The sequence below is a fragment of the Alnus glutinosa genome, chromosome 3 (assembly GCF_958979055.1).
Source record: "Alnus glutinosa chromosome 3, dhAlnGlut1.1, whole genome shotgun sequence".
Taxonomy (NCBI): domain Eukaryota; kingdom Viridiplantae; phylum Streptophyta; class Magnoliopsida; order Fagales; family Betulaceae; genus Alnus; species Alnus glutinosa.
This window is the reverse complement of record NC_084888.1, coordinates 700,001-717,929: the sequence shown is the minus strand read 5'-3', so window position 1 is coordinate 717,929 and position 17,929 is coordinate 700,001. Positions and strand designations below refer to the sequence as shown.

General features: G+C 36.6%; 2 protein-coding genes across 3 annotated transcripts; both read right to left on the bottom strand.

The window, feature by feature from the left end:
• Positions 1-1,825: 1,825 nt before the first annotated feature.
• LOC133862929 (uncharacterized) lies at positions 1,826-5,243 on the bottom strand. The gene is made up of 6 exons (XM_062298851.1): positions 4,972-5,243; positions 4,698-4,739; positions 3,729-3,844; positions 3,384-3,489; positions 3,138-3,191; positions 1,826-2,459 (listed from the first exon to the last, which is right to left on the bottom strand). Exons 1-6 carry the CDS (start codon positions 5,227-5,229, stop codon positions 2,301-2,303), a joined length of 735 nt encoding a protein of 244 aa, XP_062154835.1. The 5' UTR covers positions 5,230-5,243; the 3' UTR covers positions 1,826-2,300.
• Positions 5,244-5,279: 36 nt separating this feature from the next.
• LOC133862928 (ubiquitin carboxyl-terminal hydrolase 17) lies at positions 5,280-15,020 on the bottom strand. 2 transcript variants are annotated; one of them, XM_062298850.1, is made up of 13 exons: positions 14,452-15,020; positions 11,501-11,637; positions 10,608-11,413; positions 10,415-10,503; positions 9,166-9,251; positions 8,887-9,049; positions 8,660-8,774; positions 8,384-8,541; positions 7,477-7,561; positions 7,182-7,394; positions 6,549-6,610; positions 5,775-6,452; positions 5,280-5,383 (listed from the first exon to the last, which is right to left on the bottom strand). In XM_062298850.1, the coding sequence occupies exons 1-12, from the start codon at positions 14,721-14,723 to the stop codon at positions 5,819-5,821; spliced, it is 2,820 nt and encodes a 939-aa protein (XP_062154834.1). In that variant the 5' UTR covers positions 14,724-15,020; the 3' UTR covers positions 5,280-5,383; positions 5,775-5,818. The 2 variants fall into 2 exon arrangements, with proteins under 2 accessions (XP_062154834.1, XP_062154833.1); XM_062298849.1 differs by lacking the exon at positions 5,280-5,383 and having other exon boundaries at positions 5,723-6,452.
• Between the last annotated feature and the right edge of the window lie 2,909 nt (positions 15,021-17,929).

Sequence of the window (17,929 nt, the reverse complement as noted above, 5' to 3'; positions counted from 1 at the left end):
AAGTTCTTTCAACTTTCTGCCCCTTATCAACATGGCTTCCTATGAGCATATCTTCGTCATGACTTTGATCTTAGCATTGTCACTCTCAACCACCGATGTGAGCCTAGCAACTCGCTACCTTTTGGACACACCAAAAGTTTCAACCGCAGATTTGGCATCGCTTATGATTCCATCCGATCTGCCTGTGTCACACTCTCTGCATCCATTCCTAATACAGCCCAAAACGACATTCTCACTGTTTCATCAATTGCCAAAAGTATCCACTCAACGTATTCTAACAAACTCCTCATTTCCAAACATGCCTACAGATCCAAAAGTGAAACTACTACCTCCACTGGCAGCCACTCAACTTCCTACTATCCCAACAACAATCCCTTCAATCCCTATCATGCCATCAAAATTGCCAACCATTCCTCACCTACCCTCACCACCATCAAAATTGGATACATCAACGGTACTTCCAACCGCAGATTTAGCTCTCGCTGTGATCCCAAATGATTGGCCCATGTTGCGCGCTCTGCACCCCAAATCGACAGCCCCACCAATTCATCCATTGCCAGAAGTGTCGACTCAACCTACTCTAACAAAGTCACATTGGGTACCTTTGCCGTTACATCGAAGAAATGAACTCCATCCTTCTACTCGTACATTGCCATTGTTGCCTTAAGTGTCATCGAGGCATTATATATACTATGTATTGTTGAATCTAGAGCTGGTTTAGTAGCTTGTATTTCACCTCCTCCCACCGCCATCAAGCTAAAGAAGGATCCATTTAGTTGTCGTCGTTCTGCCTTTATTTCCACAATAAATAAAATGACTCTTGGACATAACGAAGTCTAAAGTCCCTAGATGCTTATTTATGAACTCTATACTTGCTATAGATTGTGAAATGTAATTTTCTTGTAAGTCGAGCTCCCTGCAAAAATAAATAAATAACAATACAAAAAAAAGCCATTTTCATGCATACATATCTTTCCTTTTTCTTGTAAGCATATCTTTTATTTAACAAACTCTTTAAGTCTGGTGAAATGTTCTTGTTCTGTCCTTGTCATTCTAGTCCTGAAAATATTCACTAATATCATTAGTTTTGGCCTAATCTTGAAATTATAGGATTTATTTTATTACCCAACTCAAAAATATAAATGCCGTAACATATAAAATTAAACACCAAAAAAAAAAAAAAGGCAAAGAACAAAACAAAATGTCAAAAACAAGAACACCGAAAACATAAATATGTTTTAGTGATGATAGAAACTAGCCAGGACAACCACAAAAGAGATGATGGGGTGGGGGGAGTAGAGAGGCGGAGAAACACCGTGAAATACAAGCTACTAAACCAGCTATAGATTCAACAATACATAGTACAATGCCTCGATCCTTACTGCAGTGCAAATGAGCCAACATGCTACACTTTGTTCTTTATGCTTGGACTTTCTATTATGGTAATCGTTTATTATTTCAAATTAAAAATTTAGCAGGTAAAGAATCGAAACCAAACATTTCAAGAATATGGCGAGACTCACGTTGATAATGATAAAGGCCAAAAGTACTAGAAATCATATATCTACTCAAAAGTAAATTTTCTCCGCTTCCATAATTACTTTTGTAATTTTCATTTCAGCAAATGTAGTCACTCTATTCTTAAGAACTAACAAAAAAATTCTTATATACAAAAAATTAGACTAGTAATTTATACGGATCAATAACTCAAAGTTTTAGACAAAATGACTATACATTTTGATTAAACAAGCAAAGAAAACGCAACGCCATGGTTCACAATTTTGATAGAGTTTCTTAACTTCTTTTTCTTCTTTGTTAATCTTACTGCATAAATCCCACGCCCATCACATGTCATACCGCAGACCTCCATCTTTGTGGGGAGGAAAAATAATAATAACCTGTTAATTTTAGTACAGGAAGATGCCAATGTGTTGAACAGCATAAAGGAACAGCTACGCACAAGTAAACAAATTTACAACAAATTCATAAGAAATGGGGTATAATGATATCTTTACTAAATGAAGATCGTATATACAATTCCTAACATATCAGATCATAAGCACATTTCAGGCATAATTCAATACTTATCTTACAGCTACCTCTAATTAATGCTTTTATAAATTTCCTGAAACAAGACGTAAACCAATGATGGGTTTATCTGTCCGGCAACGTGTTGAACATCACTGGGCAAAGCAGGAAAAAGGAAGTGTACGTACCACCAGGCCCTGAAAGTGCTGCCATCTCATTAGGTCCATTTTGTTCACGATGTCAACCATGTATAAGATATGACTAAATCTGTCTCAGCGTTTATAAAACTCTAACTCTCGGCTACAATTGGCTTTCAAAGCCTCCTCCAATTTCTCAGCCTGGTCAAAATCAACTTTGAAAGTGACCATGCTGATGCCATCTTTACCAGTATCGTAATCCTGTTTGATGTCTTCAACTTGAAAAGATTGTAACTGTAAACACCAAGCACAAGACATGAGTACACAAACATTAAGTTTAACTTGTTAAAGATATAAGGTCTCCATTTATGCAATATATTGCCATACAAAGCAAAAATATCTTGAGGTGGCAATAAGAAAGGACATCCAGTACTTACAGAAAAAGATATAATTTAACAATGCATTTTACATATGCCCCTATCAACAGGTTATCTGACATAAACGTACTCTTATCCAGATTCAGCAGAATTTCATTGCCATTAATTCAATACCAGAAAAGACTGCAGTCAGTACTTAAAGTAGAAAGAACTTGATAGTCTTGAAAGAAGTCCAACTCAATTATTTCCCTATTTGTTAAACAAACTTGAAAGAAAAATTTGATCATATTGGTTGTCCGTATTGGAGAAGGTAATCTAGCAAAACTTCATTCAAATGCTAATGGTAAAATAAGAAAAGAGATGGACAAAGGAGAGCAAACAGAAGAACTCTGAGAAACAGAAATATTATCAAAATGTGCTGCTAACAGTTCTTCAAGGTATATCAATTTCATTGACAGGGCCAATAGCAACAACTAAAGATGCATGTCCCAAAAGGAAATGAAGAGCAACTTTTCTTTTGCAGATTAATTTTTTCATGTACACAAATCAAACCATGCCAAGGCTTAAAAAACTAATAAACATGATCTCAGATCACCTGATGGTACAGAACACCCAGAAGATCAAATGGAACTTCCACGCCCATTGGAACCTGCAATCAAAAATCAAATTCAATTAAATATCCTAAGAAAGTTATTTGTCTAGTGATAAAGAACCTAAAAATTAGCTAAAGATTTTCCATGACATGTGTAATTAGCTTCACGAACCTCCTTAATTAAGTGGATTAGCAAGCAGCAGGTTCATAAGTAAAGCCACATAGCAACCCCAGAAAGAAACACAATACCTTAGATTTTACAAGACAAGTTGGGGCATTTCTCAAGCATTCTGATGCAACTCCTCCATAAGCCCTGACCAATCCTCCAGTGCCAAGTTTGATGCCTCCAAAATACCTGAAATTTAATTGAAGTAAACTATATGAGAAGTACAACAACACATTAAACAACCTAAGTTCCACATAACACAGATACTTTAAAGCTGAGAATCCACATACATGAACTCAACAAAACAAGATGAACTGTCGGGCACAAAAAACAATTTTTTTTTTTTTTAACATATCATTTAAATGCACGTAAAAGCATATAACATCATTGATATTTATGACTCATAAGAAGGTTCTGAAAATATGTACCTGATCACAACCACCATAACCCTATCTATTCCAGAAGAAACAATAGCAGAATGTATTGGCTTGCCAGCTGTACCCGAAGGTTCACCATCATCATTAGACCGGTACTGATCTCCAACCTGAGATGTAAGAAACAACTACATTGGACAAAATTTTAGGAAACTGTGACAAAGACGACCTGCTTATATGCTTCTCATAATCTATCCCTTTAACGCAATCCAACCTGTTTTGCATGGCAGTCAAGGCATGCATCCGGAAAAATAAGAGGCAAGACGCAAGCGGGTCTAAACAGAAAAATGTTAGGGGTAATTACATTTTCCCCCCATCAACTACCGGTCATTGTCAACATGCCACCATGAACTGACACTTCGATCAAAAGAGAGCATGAAACTACCATTTTCATGCCATTACCCCCTTCCGTTAGTCAAATTCGTGAAAAAACTCAAAATTGAATATTCCGTCCGATTTAACGAGATTTCCTAATGGAAGGGAGGTAACAGTATGAAAATGGTAGTTTCATGCTCTATTTTGGTCAAGGTGTCAGTTTATGGTGACATGTTGACGATGACCGGTAGTTGATGAAGAGAAAAGGTAATTACCCCAAAATGTTAAATCCAAAACCCATCAAATGTGGCCATACAAACTCACATTTATTCCTCACTTTTTTTTACTTTGAACTGCTCTTGTAGTCACTCTAAGGCTGTTAAAACTACAACTAATGTTGAGAGCTGAATCCTCATCAAATCCCCACAAGTAGTCAGGCAGTTTACATTAGAAAGAACACAAACAGCTCATAAACCACAGGGAGGGAACACTCGTGAAGCATAAAAGACTTCCCTGTCAACATGCCTTCCTCCTAGATTTTACTTTAAGGTGGCAAGCTAAATTGGTTTTTTTTTTTTTTTTTTTTTTTTTGAGAAGTTAAACCAATTAGACTCATTAACAAAGGAAAGTATATTTATAACAATGTACCTTATAAGCCCAACAGTTGTGAGTAGCACGGGGATCTCGGACCTAAACATGAACAAAGAAATTAAATCATTTATGCTTTATTCAAAAAATCAATCATTCAAAGAAACCAAATTTTAAAATCCAAAGCCTCAGTCCTGCCCGGGTGAATCATGAAATTGAAAAATCAAAGGCACAAACACATAACCTTAAAGTGGAATCATCTTACGAAAGGTTGATATGGCATGGTTGTTAACTACAAGAGGAAAAGGCGAAAAGGGGAAGATAGAATGAAAACCTGGGAGAGGAAGGAGAGGGCGGATGGCTCATCGGAGATGGGGCCAGCGATGGCGATGAATTTGCTCTTCTTGATTTCTCTCTGGAATGTCACTCTCTCTTTGATGGTCGTGTACGCACCTGCGTTGCTGCTGCTGCTGCTGCTGCTGCCAGTGACCATGGCTCTCTTGGCTCCGGAGAGGGCGAAGAGTGAGGCGGAGATACGGTGGTTTAGCTTCTGGTAGTGGTGGTAGCTGGGTAGTGTTACTGCTATTGGCATTTGGCTGCGTTTCAAGCCTATTTACTTGGGACTAGGGGCGACCCACCACTTTCACGGCGTTGCTACCGTATGCGAGCAAATCCGGACGCCGTCGTTCCGGAAAAAGCGTTTCCAAGTTTGACAATTGACACTGCTGAATGCGCTCCTACCAAAACTGAAATTTTAAATCAAATTAAAAAAATATGGTTTATAAATCAAATTACCAAATATATGATTTAAAAGTGCGTTTTAAAAAAATAAAAATTGTGATTTAAAAAGATTTGTTCGAATTTACAATTTTTAAATCGCATTTTGAAATAAATTTTGTTTTTCAATTCAGTATAAAATGCTAAAATGCATGTGAAAACGTGAACTATTTAAATGCATCTAAAAATTAAAAATGTTATTACATATATTTTGAACACATCATTTTAATAGTCTCTAGCGGAAAAGCAAATGTCACAAGCATCAACACCTGGAAGACAGATATTCGGGGGGGGGGGGGGTAAAAGAATTGACGATGAAATTTTTCTTTTTTTTTTCATATAACATAAATACAAGCTTACTTTGATCTCAACTCAAACCTCAATAAAACGTTTGAGCTGATCTATCACCACTTGGGTCTTCTTAATGATACACCAGAATTTACAACAGATGGGTTAGCATAGCCAAATTGCTCGAAGTAAGTGTCCCTACTACTATAACTACTACTACTACCGAACTGGCAACTAGACTTTCTATGGTGTCTAGTTGTGTCAGTATACAAAATTGCAGAGTTTCCATCCCCATCCAAATCCTCTGCCCAGCCATTGTTGTTTTCCACTTCTGAATCTGCATCCAAGTTTCCATAGGAGGAAGATGAGATTGAGTCTGATGAAAGCCCATAATGGCTGTACCAACCGGGTCGCACTTCACCAAATATGTAATCAGACAAGTCTCCTGTGCTGGCAGAGTCCTTGATGCTCGCGGTGCTGCAAGAACTTGCATCTGAGCTGCTGAAAAGGGAAGAACTCTCACTTGATGAATCCACTGCAGCAACTCTTTGCATTGAATGGAATCTCCAATTGTCTGGATGGAACGATTGATTGTTGTGTCTTCCAAGCTTCTGATGTGCTCCCACAGCATTAGACTCTGTCTTGGATGTAGAAATACTTGAAGGAACAGCTTCCAAGTTCCTTTTCTTTGACCGTCCGCCATGAGACACCACATTGTTCCTGATGAAAGCTGGGGCTCGTGGATAGTGCCTAGTAATAGAAATAACAAAATTCATAAAATTTACGTTTATTCCAAAAGTAACATTGAAAATCAGAATATGCAAGCTCAGCTCCATAGGCGCATACCTAGCGTAAAGGAGCATGTACGCCCTTTCTAACAAGACCCTCTCCAATTCCACAGGTTCTACCTACACAAAAAATGGGTCCCACCAATCAGCTCTGAAATCTGAGAATACAACTCAAGCAGAGTATTGTAGATGCACAAGTAAATGCAAACTTCTGCAAGCTAGCAGTAGATCACATGTTTCAAGAGTAGATCCACGTAAAGTAAACACAAAAACACAAAAACCCACGGATGCACTATTCTCTAGAAAGGTCCATCCAAAAGGACGATATGCAAGATGGCAAACAAAATTAAACTTGTATAATATCGAATAAACTTCGGCTACAAAGATTTCAATTCAAGACATAGTAATAAGTTTGCTTTTTTAAATCTCCATGATGTAAGAAGCTTTTGGCAGTAAACATCCACAAGAGTCTGATAAACCGTTGACAATAAACTTGAAGAAGCTTGTTTTCCAAATCAAAAGAAGAAGATTTTGAATATATATATATATATATATATATATATATATATATATATATATATATATATATACATAAAAGGAAAAGAAATAGAGAAAGAAAAGTACATGGAAGAAAGCCAGGAGCCCAACTCAACAATATCTCCACAGATATCAAAAGTAAACAAGAACTTACTGTGCTATCATCTATCCTGAACCACTCCCCATTGAAATTCTTCACATAACACACGTAATGACCTGAAAATGAAGCATTCATGCTATCCAAATGAACCACCACCGCATAAAGACTGTACGAAGGAGATTTATCACCGACTCCACTTATATATGGGGCCATGTCGAGAACCACAGGAAACTGAATTGATTTGTTTAACTTCTCAAAGTTCCCAGACTGCAAGCAATTGTAGCAAAAGGATTAGAATTGAGAATAGCATGAAGTGCTCAAAAAAAACAAATTGATATCACAGACATACCTGAAATCGCTTCAACACAATCGTTAAAATATTTGGTGACTCTAGTATTGTCAACTTCTTTTTCGCTTTCTCATAAGTTTTACACCTAGAAAAAACCAATAAGAAGTAGGGGATGAAATTATAGAGAAAATAAGCCACATGATCAGAGGATTTCAACCAGAAAATAGATGAAAGCTCAAAACAATTATAAAGATGGTTCAAATAACCAACACATCTCTAAGCTTCGCTCTTCACAACTCAAAATGAAAAGCTAAGAGTTTGCGATACATGAAAATGCAGAAACAGTAAACAGTGAGTTTGGGTCAGTTGTCTGAGTAGTTCCAGGTCTCGAGTTCAAAACTTGCAATAGTTACAGGAGCCCTGCAGTGTTCTCAACTAACATCAGTACGGTACACAGAGCAGGCTTCACAATACATAGCTTATTCAAACCAATCTTAGCAGCGAAGCACATGCCAGAAGTAACCAGTAATATGGACTGAAAGGAAAACAACCCATGGGCTTGTAAAATGCCTCGGTAACAAAAAATTAAACAAAGGTTTTCGACAGACGCAAAATTAAGATGTCTAACCATCTAGCGCAAAAAACAGGTTCCTCATTCCTATGCCTTCAACCCCCCAACCCAAGAAACAACCGAAAAAACAGAAGGGAAAAAAAATTAATAGAAAGGATTTATAAAACCACAGGTGCGGACCACAATCTTGGTGTCGGGCATGGAAAATAGATGTCTAAAAAGGCAAAGAAGGCAATACAGGAGTTTTCTCGTTACAAGAAAAATGAGTGTACTGAGCATTGTGTTAAAGCATAATCAAGTACGCATGTACTTAGCAGAAGGCAATACCAAAGTTATCTTGATAAGAGAAAAATGAAAGAACTGAGCATTTGGTCTAAATGAGCAAATGAACCCAACCTGCCACAATAGTACTTGTTATCTCGGTCCAAGGTTTCAGTAGCTGTAAATTGCGTAAGAGCCTCTTCAAGAGTTCCAATGTTCCCATCTATCTCAACAGTAAGATCCATCATTCTCTCATATCGTTCAGATTTGCCAAGGCACTTCATGCACCTTATCTGAGGATCCCAGTCAAAACAAAAAATTATTATCAACGCCTAATACTTCTACTATAGTACAAAACAATCAATTATTTGTGTACATGAACCTATGTGAAAAATCAAAATAAGGAACAACCTTAGATCGAAGGTAACCCCCAAAAGTTAGGCCTACTAGGGTTGTTTCTTCTGCCAATGGAACGCCAGTCCCAACTTCTTTGAGGCAAACAGATTGCATTGTATCAACAGCATACCTGCCATCTTAGTAGCTGATCATGTGATACACATTTGAGGAGGCAAAAGAAGAAGATAGAATCTTACACGAAACATAATAAATTCAACTGGTCAAATTTTCAGATGACTCACCTCAAAAATTCATGGGCATCTTCTTCCCTCCCATGACCAAGATTACTTCCAATTTTATGTATTTTGGATAGTATCCCAATGGGAGACAATGGGGAATAGCCTTCCCTCGCGTTCTGAATAAGACATTCAAACTCACAAATAAAACACCACCCCTTCTTTCGGCCTGGGAAAAGAGACGAACATCATAAAATGAGAAAGCCATCATGAAGAGGAATCATAAGCCATCATAATAACTGAACAAGTCATAAGCCCAAAGAGGAATCATGTAGAGAAACTTGCATGATTTAGAATGAAGCCCGTGAAGAAGGTAAGTAGCAAGAGGCCGAGTAAATGCCAGGCACTGGAGCACAGCATTAGCATAACAGCTGCAAAAATTCCACCAAAAAAAAAAAAAAAGTTTATTATTAGCAAAAATAGAAAAGAATAAATTTGACCAAAAAAAAAACTCATTCAGACCAGCAAAGCTTATTGAGAAAGAGAGAGAGAGAGAGAGAGAGAGAGAGCATGCTTCTGTGATCTTCTTACACAATACATAAAACAGAAAATGACAGCATCAAACTCCAGAAATGAGACATTGCGGAATGACCAGCGGTAGCAGGTGTGAGAGAATATATACGGAAAATTAGATAGTCTTCTTCACCATTCTGTTGTTTTAGCGCTAGTGATTATTTTCGCTTTAATATAACTGCTGTTTTAGTGTCTCCAGAATCTACTTACAACCTACAGCTTGCGCGAAATTATGATACTTACACCTTAGGCTAAAGACTAAAACATCTAGTTCACCTCTGCCTCACCCTTTTCACTCTGAGCTATATTAAAAAAATAATAATAATAATAATAAATCCCTGAGGAAAATAAAATAATTTACCAAGAAAATTGATGAGAATTTTGGAGGGAGAGAGGAAGAGACAGAGAGCAAGCTGACATGAAACCAAAAAAAAGGGTCTGCGCAAGTGAGAGCATCCAAATATTATCATAGCTTCTTATAGAGCTCCCCTGTTTTGTAGTAGACTGGATACCTCTATTCAAATGATGATAATATTAATAGTACAACAAAAAAAATAAAAAGTACAACATAGATTCACGAGGAGCCCTAGAGGCAATAATCAAACTAAAAGCTTAGTTCATCATATTACAGATACAGGATTCAGCTTCTTGCTGTGTTCTCTTTCCTTGTAATTAAATATTACTGGTAAAAGTTCAAACTAAGGAGATATGGGTGATGCGGGAAGTATGATAGCATTTTAAAAAGAAAAACGCATACACAAACAGATATATCTATATATAAAGAGAGAGAGAGAGATGAAAAAGCCAATCACACACCATACAAGAAAGACTTGTCCTTCCAATGATGCAATAGGAAATACTGAATCAAAAACCATATGCGTAATTCTAGCAATCTAACAATTCAAATTGCCATAGTTACACTAGTTGCAGTAAATAACAACATGGCTGCTTACAGTTTATATCGCATATTAAATATTAGTTTATATGCCGATAGGTAAGAAGCTGAAGAAAACGACATCACCTGTTCCCACAATTTGTAAGACCAAATGGACATAGTTCCACCTTATCACAACAGTAAAGTTTCATGAACTGTTCGTATGGAAAGACTATCTGTCAAAACAGAAGCAAATTATGGGGAAAAATCAATACAAAGAATACCACAAAGAAAATAATGAAGTTATCAAGAATAAACATATCATATTTTGTAAAATAACCTTGCAATTGTTCTTTCCATCCATTTCATTCCCACGACCTGACAAATTGAGTTTTGACTCTTTTGGGGCCCTAAACTGCTGTACAACTTTCCGCACTGATTTTTTCAAGCCATTACGAATATCTTGTGGCAAGCTTGGAGCACTACTAACTTTCGTAGGTAAGGCATGAAAACCATCAATTTTTGCAGACTTGGAATTGGAAACCAAATGCCCTCCAGTAGCTGAAGATGGACGATCACTAGAAGCATTACAAGACAAAGACCTGACTTCTTTGCACTTAGATGACTCAGAATCATCTTCCACTTCATCACCTACAGAATCTGACCCTGAACAACTCAAGGACGGCGAGTGCCTAAACCTGGAGGCATCTGCAACTAACTTTCCTCCTAAAGCGGACCCTCTGGTGGGCTTACTATTGCCCATATTTGCTGGCTTCACATTATCAATTAAGACCGGCTTGGCTTTAGAAAATTGAGATTTGAAGTCAACCACTTCATCAATATGACCAGATTTCACCTTATTTGATATATTAGCACAAGAATTATGACCTACAGAATTTACCAAATTAGTAGACCCAATGGGTGGCGGCATGGTTAGTTCTGTCTCACTAAAGCTAGCGGTTGTTCCAAGCATATCAGGGGCAACACCATCAGAAAGGGGTTTCTCTGATCTGTCAACAGTGCTGGACCTAATGACCTGATTGGAAGAAATATCGACAGATGTGTTACCTCCAACACAAGATGGGGAGAAACCAGCAGAAAATGAGGCACCAGAAGATGCAAAACCATTATGCAGTCCTTCGGTATCTGCACAAGACCGGATAATATTATCACCATCCATCATCAGTGAAGCTTTAGAAAAAAATTCAGTTTCTCCTATCCCAAAATTATTACCGAAAATTTCTGACTCTTTTTCCAAAATTGCTTTCCCACTGAAGTCACTATTATCTTGAAACTGCATGGAAGCAATTGAAAGACAACATTCATCTTTGTGACCTTGTCTCCAGTGCATAATCTGGCACTTGCCAGAACTACACAAAAAAATAATAAAATAAAAGTGAATCCCCATCATCGCTTTAACAAAATAAAAAAATAAAAACAGCCATAAAAAGGAGAAAATGACTGCCAGTGGGCACATCAAAAAGCAGATAGTGCAGGCATTCAATAAGGAGTCCATGTAATCCCAAAGCACAGCTTTCCTTTTTTTTTTAAATAAACAAGGAACTAAACTAGGAAGTTCGAATACACCATCAATATGCATCCAACAGCTGAAATGCAACTGGTTAAATAAATTTTTCAAGCCATCTTCTGACAATATCATGATCAAAGAACAGCATGAGGAATTATTTCTTTAGTTAATCTATATGATCCTATTCCTCTTTGTAAAAAATTTCATTCAACTGTCAGAAGCCCATTCATCATAGGAAAATCAACAGAAAAGTATAGGAATTTTTTTTATAAGTAGAACACGAGAAAAAAAAAGAAAAAAAGTATAGGAATTTGATCCTGGGTAAAAACAAATCATAAAGTGAATCAGTACATAAAATAGCATATAACAACTGAGATGCAAGACACTATTAATCCCCATGCCGATTTCCAGAAGTAGGCAGCATCAAAGAGAAACTTAGTACGAGTGTAATTATGAGCGTGAACCGGCATAGTTGGTATAGAGATGAAATTAGGTTGACCAACAACATGTATGGAGTTATTACCAACTATGTTTGCCTAAGAACATCAAAAGTATATCCCAGCCAATTTCAATCGGCAAACCATATGAAAATTATTTGAATTCTATGCAAGAACGTATGCTAAAGACTAGGCATGAAGCACAAAGTGCATGAGCGTGTGTGATTGAAGTAAAGTGCAACTTTTACATTTCAAGTCATTTTTGTTATGGATCTGCTAGATCGGCCATATAAATTAAACTCTTAAACAATGACAAGTACATTTCAATATAAAACTACTAAATTTTTAGTGTTACTAAATTGTTAAACTACAAAAATATAGAAGAAAAAAAACAATGTCAATTCTTTTTCTTTTTGGGTGAAGCAAGGAGCAAACAAAATCTATACTCAGTTTTGAATGGCATGTCTCTTTTATAAAGATACAGTCACTTCTTAATAAAATAGACCTTATAGATTTCACTTGATATCATTCCAAGTCATCACTATATTCTCAACATATGAGTCTGACAAGGTATTATGAAAAAGAACAATCTACTAGCTTCTACTTGTATCTGATCCCTGTCAATTTATCACTTAACACATCAAACTATGTTATTGGAGACTGGTCTAGCCCCATAAAGAGTTTGTATTTACATGCTTGACCCTTACTCCAATTTTGTTCTGTTTTTAGAAGTACTTAAAACAGTTAGAAAACATGTCTCATTATACAAACTACAAACTTCAAGTCCAATTGAAGAGAGGACAGTTTCAAACTAAACAACTCTTTGCATCAAAGTATATCCTTGGCTATGCAACTTCCATCTCTTAACAGCACCATCATGTACAAACTTTGTTGAAAATTACTTGCAACATACTGGTTCTTTTCTTCTATAAATATCTAAACATGCCCCACGTCCCATTAGGCCCTTCATATCCTCACATACACTTCCTTCTACATAAGATGACGAGGAGAACGATAAGGCAAAGAAGGTGAATAAAGGAAAATATCAAATAAAAATGTGTAGGCAACAAGATGGCACATCAAACAAGTTAAAATATGCCTCCTTTGTTTCAGAACATGATTAAAATCTCCCCCCCCCCCCCCCTCCCCAACCCCCCCACGAGCACAAGAGAAGGGATGATTCGTGAACTGTTCAATTATCAATTCTGTTTCCTTAGTTTCACTTAATTGATATATTTCTAATTTCTCAATCCAAATAATAGAATTTGGTTTCTTTCTTCAAAGCTCTTATGTTAATTTTCTTAGAAATATAAAGCTTTGGATGACCCATGTTCTACTCAGTAAGAACCAACTTCTAGAATTCATCAAAATCTCCCTAGCCATTTCTTGTCACACCTTTTTCCATAGCAGCAGTATTTACAGGTTCTCCAGGAAAATATGTTGGTCTAGCAGAAAATATTAGAGGGAAACCAGGTTGAAGAGCATAATGTCAGCGTCAAAGTCAACCCCGTAGTAATATTTTTGCCAAGTAAGTGAAGGAGATAAGTAGATGGAGCTGATAGAGGCATAAGCCCCAAGCTCACCCTAAAAGGAGGACTCTTCAAAATCATGGTAATCAGGAGATGAATGTCTAAAGTCTAAACAGAAGTGAAGTTTGCTCTCCAAGCACCGGCAATTCAATCTCTGGAGGATATTATCCCTCTAAGCACCAGTTAAACAATACTGTTAATAAACACCCAGAGGAAGAAGAGAAATTATGTATGAGATGAAAAGAAAAGAGAGTGCTCTTCACTTCGATCTATTCCACCCAGTCCAAAATTCCCTCGTTCTTAGACAGTAAGCATCTCCTCCACACGTACCAGCACTATTGCAGGGATATCTTCCATGGTTCAAAAAATAGAGAAGATCTTTATCTAATAATAATTCAAAAAATTCAGATTCTGGCGTTACTAATAGTAATATTCCGATTTCTAAGCCTTCATTCGCATAATCTTTTTTTCTTTTGCTGAATCAGAAAACAGAATCATAAGCTCAAGTAATCACTTTGACAATCAAAACATGAAATACAAACATCACACACCCTAACCAAAACTTGGAAGCATTGAGATTTCCCAAAACTTTCTACAACCAACCCTCAAAATTCAATTGCTTCAACGTGTGAGAGTTCTAAATCCCCCAAAAAATAAATCCAATTACGAAAAACAAAGACCTCCACTCACCAGTATCGAACGGCCTTGCACTGTGAGCAACGCCGGGTGGTGGGATTGTAGCAGACAGCGCACTGGAACCGCCGCACGACCGGCATGGACGTGTACTCGACGGTGGCTTCGACCTCGGCCATGGCGGTCTCCTGGGATGCAATAGCCACCAGCCTCATGATCTCCTCCTTCTTCGCCGCCTCATCCCTCCACTTGTGGCGAATCACGAGCCAAACAACACAAACGAGGGCCAAGACGATGCTCTCAAACCCTAGCACTCCGGGAACCAGCATTGCCTTAGCCGGCGCCGAGTGTCATTCCAGAACAGAGAAACCCTAGGATTGGGATTTTGCTATACATAGATTTGGTAGAGGTTGTTGTGGGAATCGGTGGTGCCGTACCGCTGAAATGCACAGAGGGCAAAAACGGAATTTCAGGTGGTGGTGGTGGTGATGGTGACGATGACGATAAGCATATAGGTGTTTTGGGAGATTTTGGACAAGAAACCGAGAGAGAGAGAGAAGGTATGGGACGCCATTTTGTCGTCTGATTTACCCCCTTTTTTGGGGCTCTGTGCACATGCAGGGCATGTCTTTAACCTTTGTCTTCCCTTCCGTCTCATTTGTTCGCTCAATTTTGCTCGTACAAATTGTAACTTTTTCTCTTTTTTTTTTTTTTAATTTAAAAAAAAAATGTTTTGATGTTTCTAGTTTTTATGTTACGGTCAATTTTATGTGTTTTGAAATATTTATTTATTAACATCTTTGACTTAAAAGTAGAAAACAAACTATGATGTGAACGAGTTTTGGGCATTTGCATTTTGTTGGCCAAAATAATATTTGGATTATTTTGATTAGTCGCATTGAAAAAGTAAATAATTAAAATAAAAAAAATTGAATGCAAATACTTTAAATTAAAGAAAGGTTTTTTTTGTTTTTTTTTTGTTTTTTTGTTAAAATAAAAGTAAATTTGTGAGTGAATGTGAACATTTTGACCCATTATAATACGAGAAGGGAAATGCTTGGTGTCCTACTTCCATCTCACTTTTATCTCATTCTTATCTATATGGACTAATAATGTGAAAGATAAAAAAAATAGTGTAATAAGACCCTAATTTTTTAATAATATTATTAGTTTACATAGACAAAAATAAAATAGGAGTAGAATAAATGCGAGACACTAAGCATTTCCTTATAAAATATGAAAGAACAAAAAAACATGCATGGTATTGGTAGCTTATTCAATTGACTATGTCACTATAGAGGGATGGACGACAATTGTGGCTTATTCTTTTCTTTTCTTTTCTTTTTATGTAAGATTTGACTCTCTTATTTTTGTTCAATTTTATATTTTCTATTAAGACCGAATCTCAAAAGCCATAATGTTGAATTAAAAAAGTTGGATATAAAATAAGTGCGTGCTTATGTACAGCAATTAAAAATGATATGCATATTGGGAAGTTCAAAAGCATTAAAAAGAAAACAGAACGCATAAAAAACAAACAATTTCAATAATTAAAAGGCTAAGGCCAAAGGGGGATTTCTTTTATATCATTTGCTTTCATGGCCTAACTTTCACATTGCATACGAGTTTAATGATAGTCCATCAAACGTAAATTGATGCTCGCGACAGCACGTCAAACAAAATTTGGCGTGCTGTCGCGAGCACCCAAAAATAAAACCTTACTTCTAAAAATATAAATGTAGTAGTGCAAGTAAGGGTCGATCCCACGGAGAATAATTAGCCAGATTTTATGCTACGTGAACAAGGATGGGGGGTTTTGAGTATGAAAATAATTTTAAGAAAACTAACAAATAAACAATTTAAAATATTAATCAAGTAAGAAAATATTGGTCTAAATCAACTTCCACCGTCGGAATTTTACAACTGATCATCGATGCAAATATATATCAATTCATACTTGAATATTCACCGTTGGAACTACTTTCCTATCTCTCCTTAGTCGTAGTTAATTAGAAGACAAGCGCTCTAATTAACCCTAACTACTAAACAACCTAAGACAAGCGCTATAGGTTTAATCTAGTAACAGCCTTAAGAATTAGAGAGATCGATGAAGCGAAACAACACAAGCACAAGCGGTTGCACTTAATTTCGTCGGATGTTCTTCCTAAGATTTAATAATCACTGAGAAGCAGCAAATCATTAAATCTTAATTGCTTCACAGATTGGAGGGATCAAACAATTACGGATTTGATATCCATCCTAGCAATAGATTGCAACGAATAATAAACTAGTAGTACTCCTAGCAATTAAACGAGATAATCATGGAATTAGGCAAAGAAGAACATCCGATACTCAAAGCATAAATCGAACAATAAAAACAAATTAGATCTCACAGTTTTATTGATTCCGAGGCTTCCGTTTCCTTCGACCAATTATGATAGTTTAGCCACGCAGGGCCATGACTCAAAGAAGTTAGAGAAGAGGGGAGAAGATGGAAGATAGAAGATGTGTGTTAGAAGTTGTGTGGTGTGTGTAATGGTTCCCCCCTTTTATACATGTTTCATCCCATATGCTAGAAACCTATGAAATCTCCTAAAGAAAGATATTGTAAATACTATCATAAAATAACAATACACAAATCTACTAATTAAGGAAAATATTAAACATAAAATAAAGGCTAGGATAACTAGGAAGGTGATGATTTCAATTGGGACTTTTGTTGCCATATGCTTTATCGATTTTTTCCTTGTTCAAGTCCCCACAAATCAGCCAAGTATGGAGAGAAAATCAATTTGCCTTGTCATGGAAAGAGATGCTCCTTTCATGTTGTCTTCTTCCGCGTGGTCCCCACAAATCTCTTCTTTATTTCCTTTTGCTTGACTTTGTATTTATTGCTTGGCTTGGCTGGAATTGATTGGATGATTATGAAAAGTCTCAAAGTAAATAAATTTCCATATCTGAAAACTTCCTAAAATAAATCGCATCAGATCCACATCAGAATGTCAACTTCAAGCTCGATTTCGACCTTGATTCATCCGGTATCTCTCAAAACGCAAAACATAAAAGTTGTAGATCTTTTTCTTGGCGTTTCACAACATCTTGAATCATCTCAATCGGAGCTTTTATGAGAGAGTTATGCCCAGATTATGAACTGATGTCAAATCTGTCCAAAAATCGTCCAATTAGCTTTGTTTTGCATTTAATGCCTCAATTTGCATCCTAAATCAAAATATAAGAATAATGAGTACATTTAGGCATTAAATAAGTATACGAGATTAAATATTAAGGGGAAAAATACGACATTTTACATTCTCATCAAATTCCCCCACACTTAACCTTTACTCGTCCTCGAGCAAAACTCAAATTCACCTTCTTAAAAAAACCAAGGTTGTAACGCCATCAACAAGGAACAACCAAGCTCTTCACAATTCAGAACATATCATGAATAAACATTTTTAAACAGCTTAAAATTACTTAGCAAGCATTTTCACTTGAAGATGGAGTAAACTAAAAATGTAGACCCTCACGGAAATAA

What these genes read in the sequence shown, in the direction of transcription:
- LOC133862929 (XM_062298851.1), bottom strand. Translation starts at nt 5,229, where the DNA reads ATGCCAATAGCAGTAACACTACCCAGCTACCACCACTACCAGAAGCTA. An exon ending in CCCTCTCCTTCCTCTCCCAG is followed by an intron (nt 4,740 to 4,971) that starts GTTTTCATTCTA and finishes GTTCATGTTTAG; the next exon opens with GTCCGAGATCCCCGTGCTAC. An exon ending in TGGGTGTTCTGTACCATCAG is followed by an intron (nt 2,460 to 3,137) that starts GTGATCTGAGAT and finishes TGGTGTTTACAG; the next exon opens with TTACAATCTTTTCAAGTTGA.
- LOC133862928 (XM_062298850.1), bottom strand. Translation starts at nt 14,723, where the DNA reads ATGCTGGTTCCCGGAGTGCTAGGGTTTGAGAGCATCGTCTTGGCCCTC. An exon ending in TGCAAGGCCGTTCGATACTG is followed by an intron (nt 11,638 to 14,451) that starts GTGAGTGGAGGT and finishes TTTTTTGTGTAG; the next exon opens with TTCTGGCAAGTGCCAGATTA. An exon ending in AACAAGTACTATTGTGGCAG is followed by an intron (nt 7,562 to 8,383) that starts GTTGGGTTCATT and finishes GGTTTTTTCTAG; the next exon opens with GTGTAAAACTTATGAGAAAG.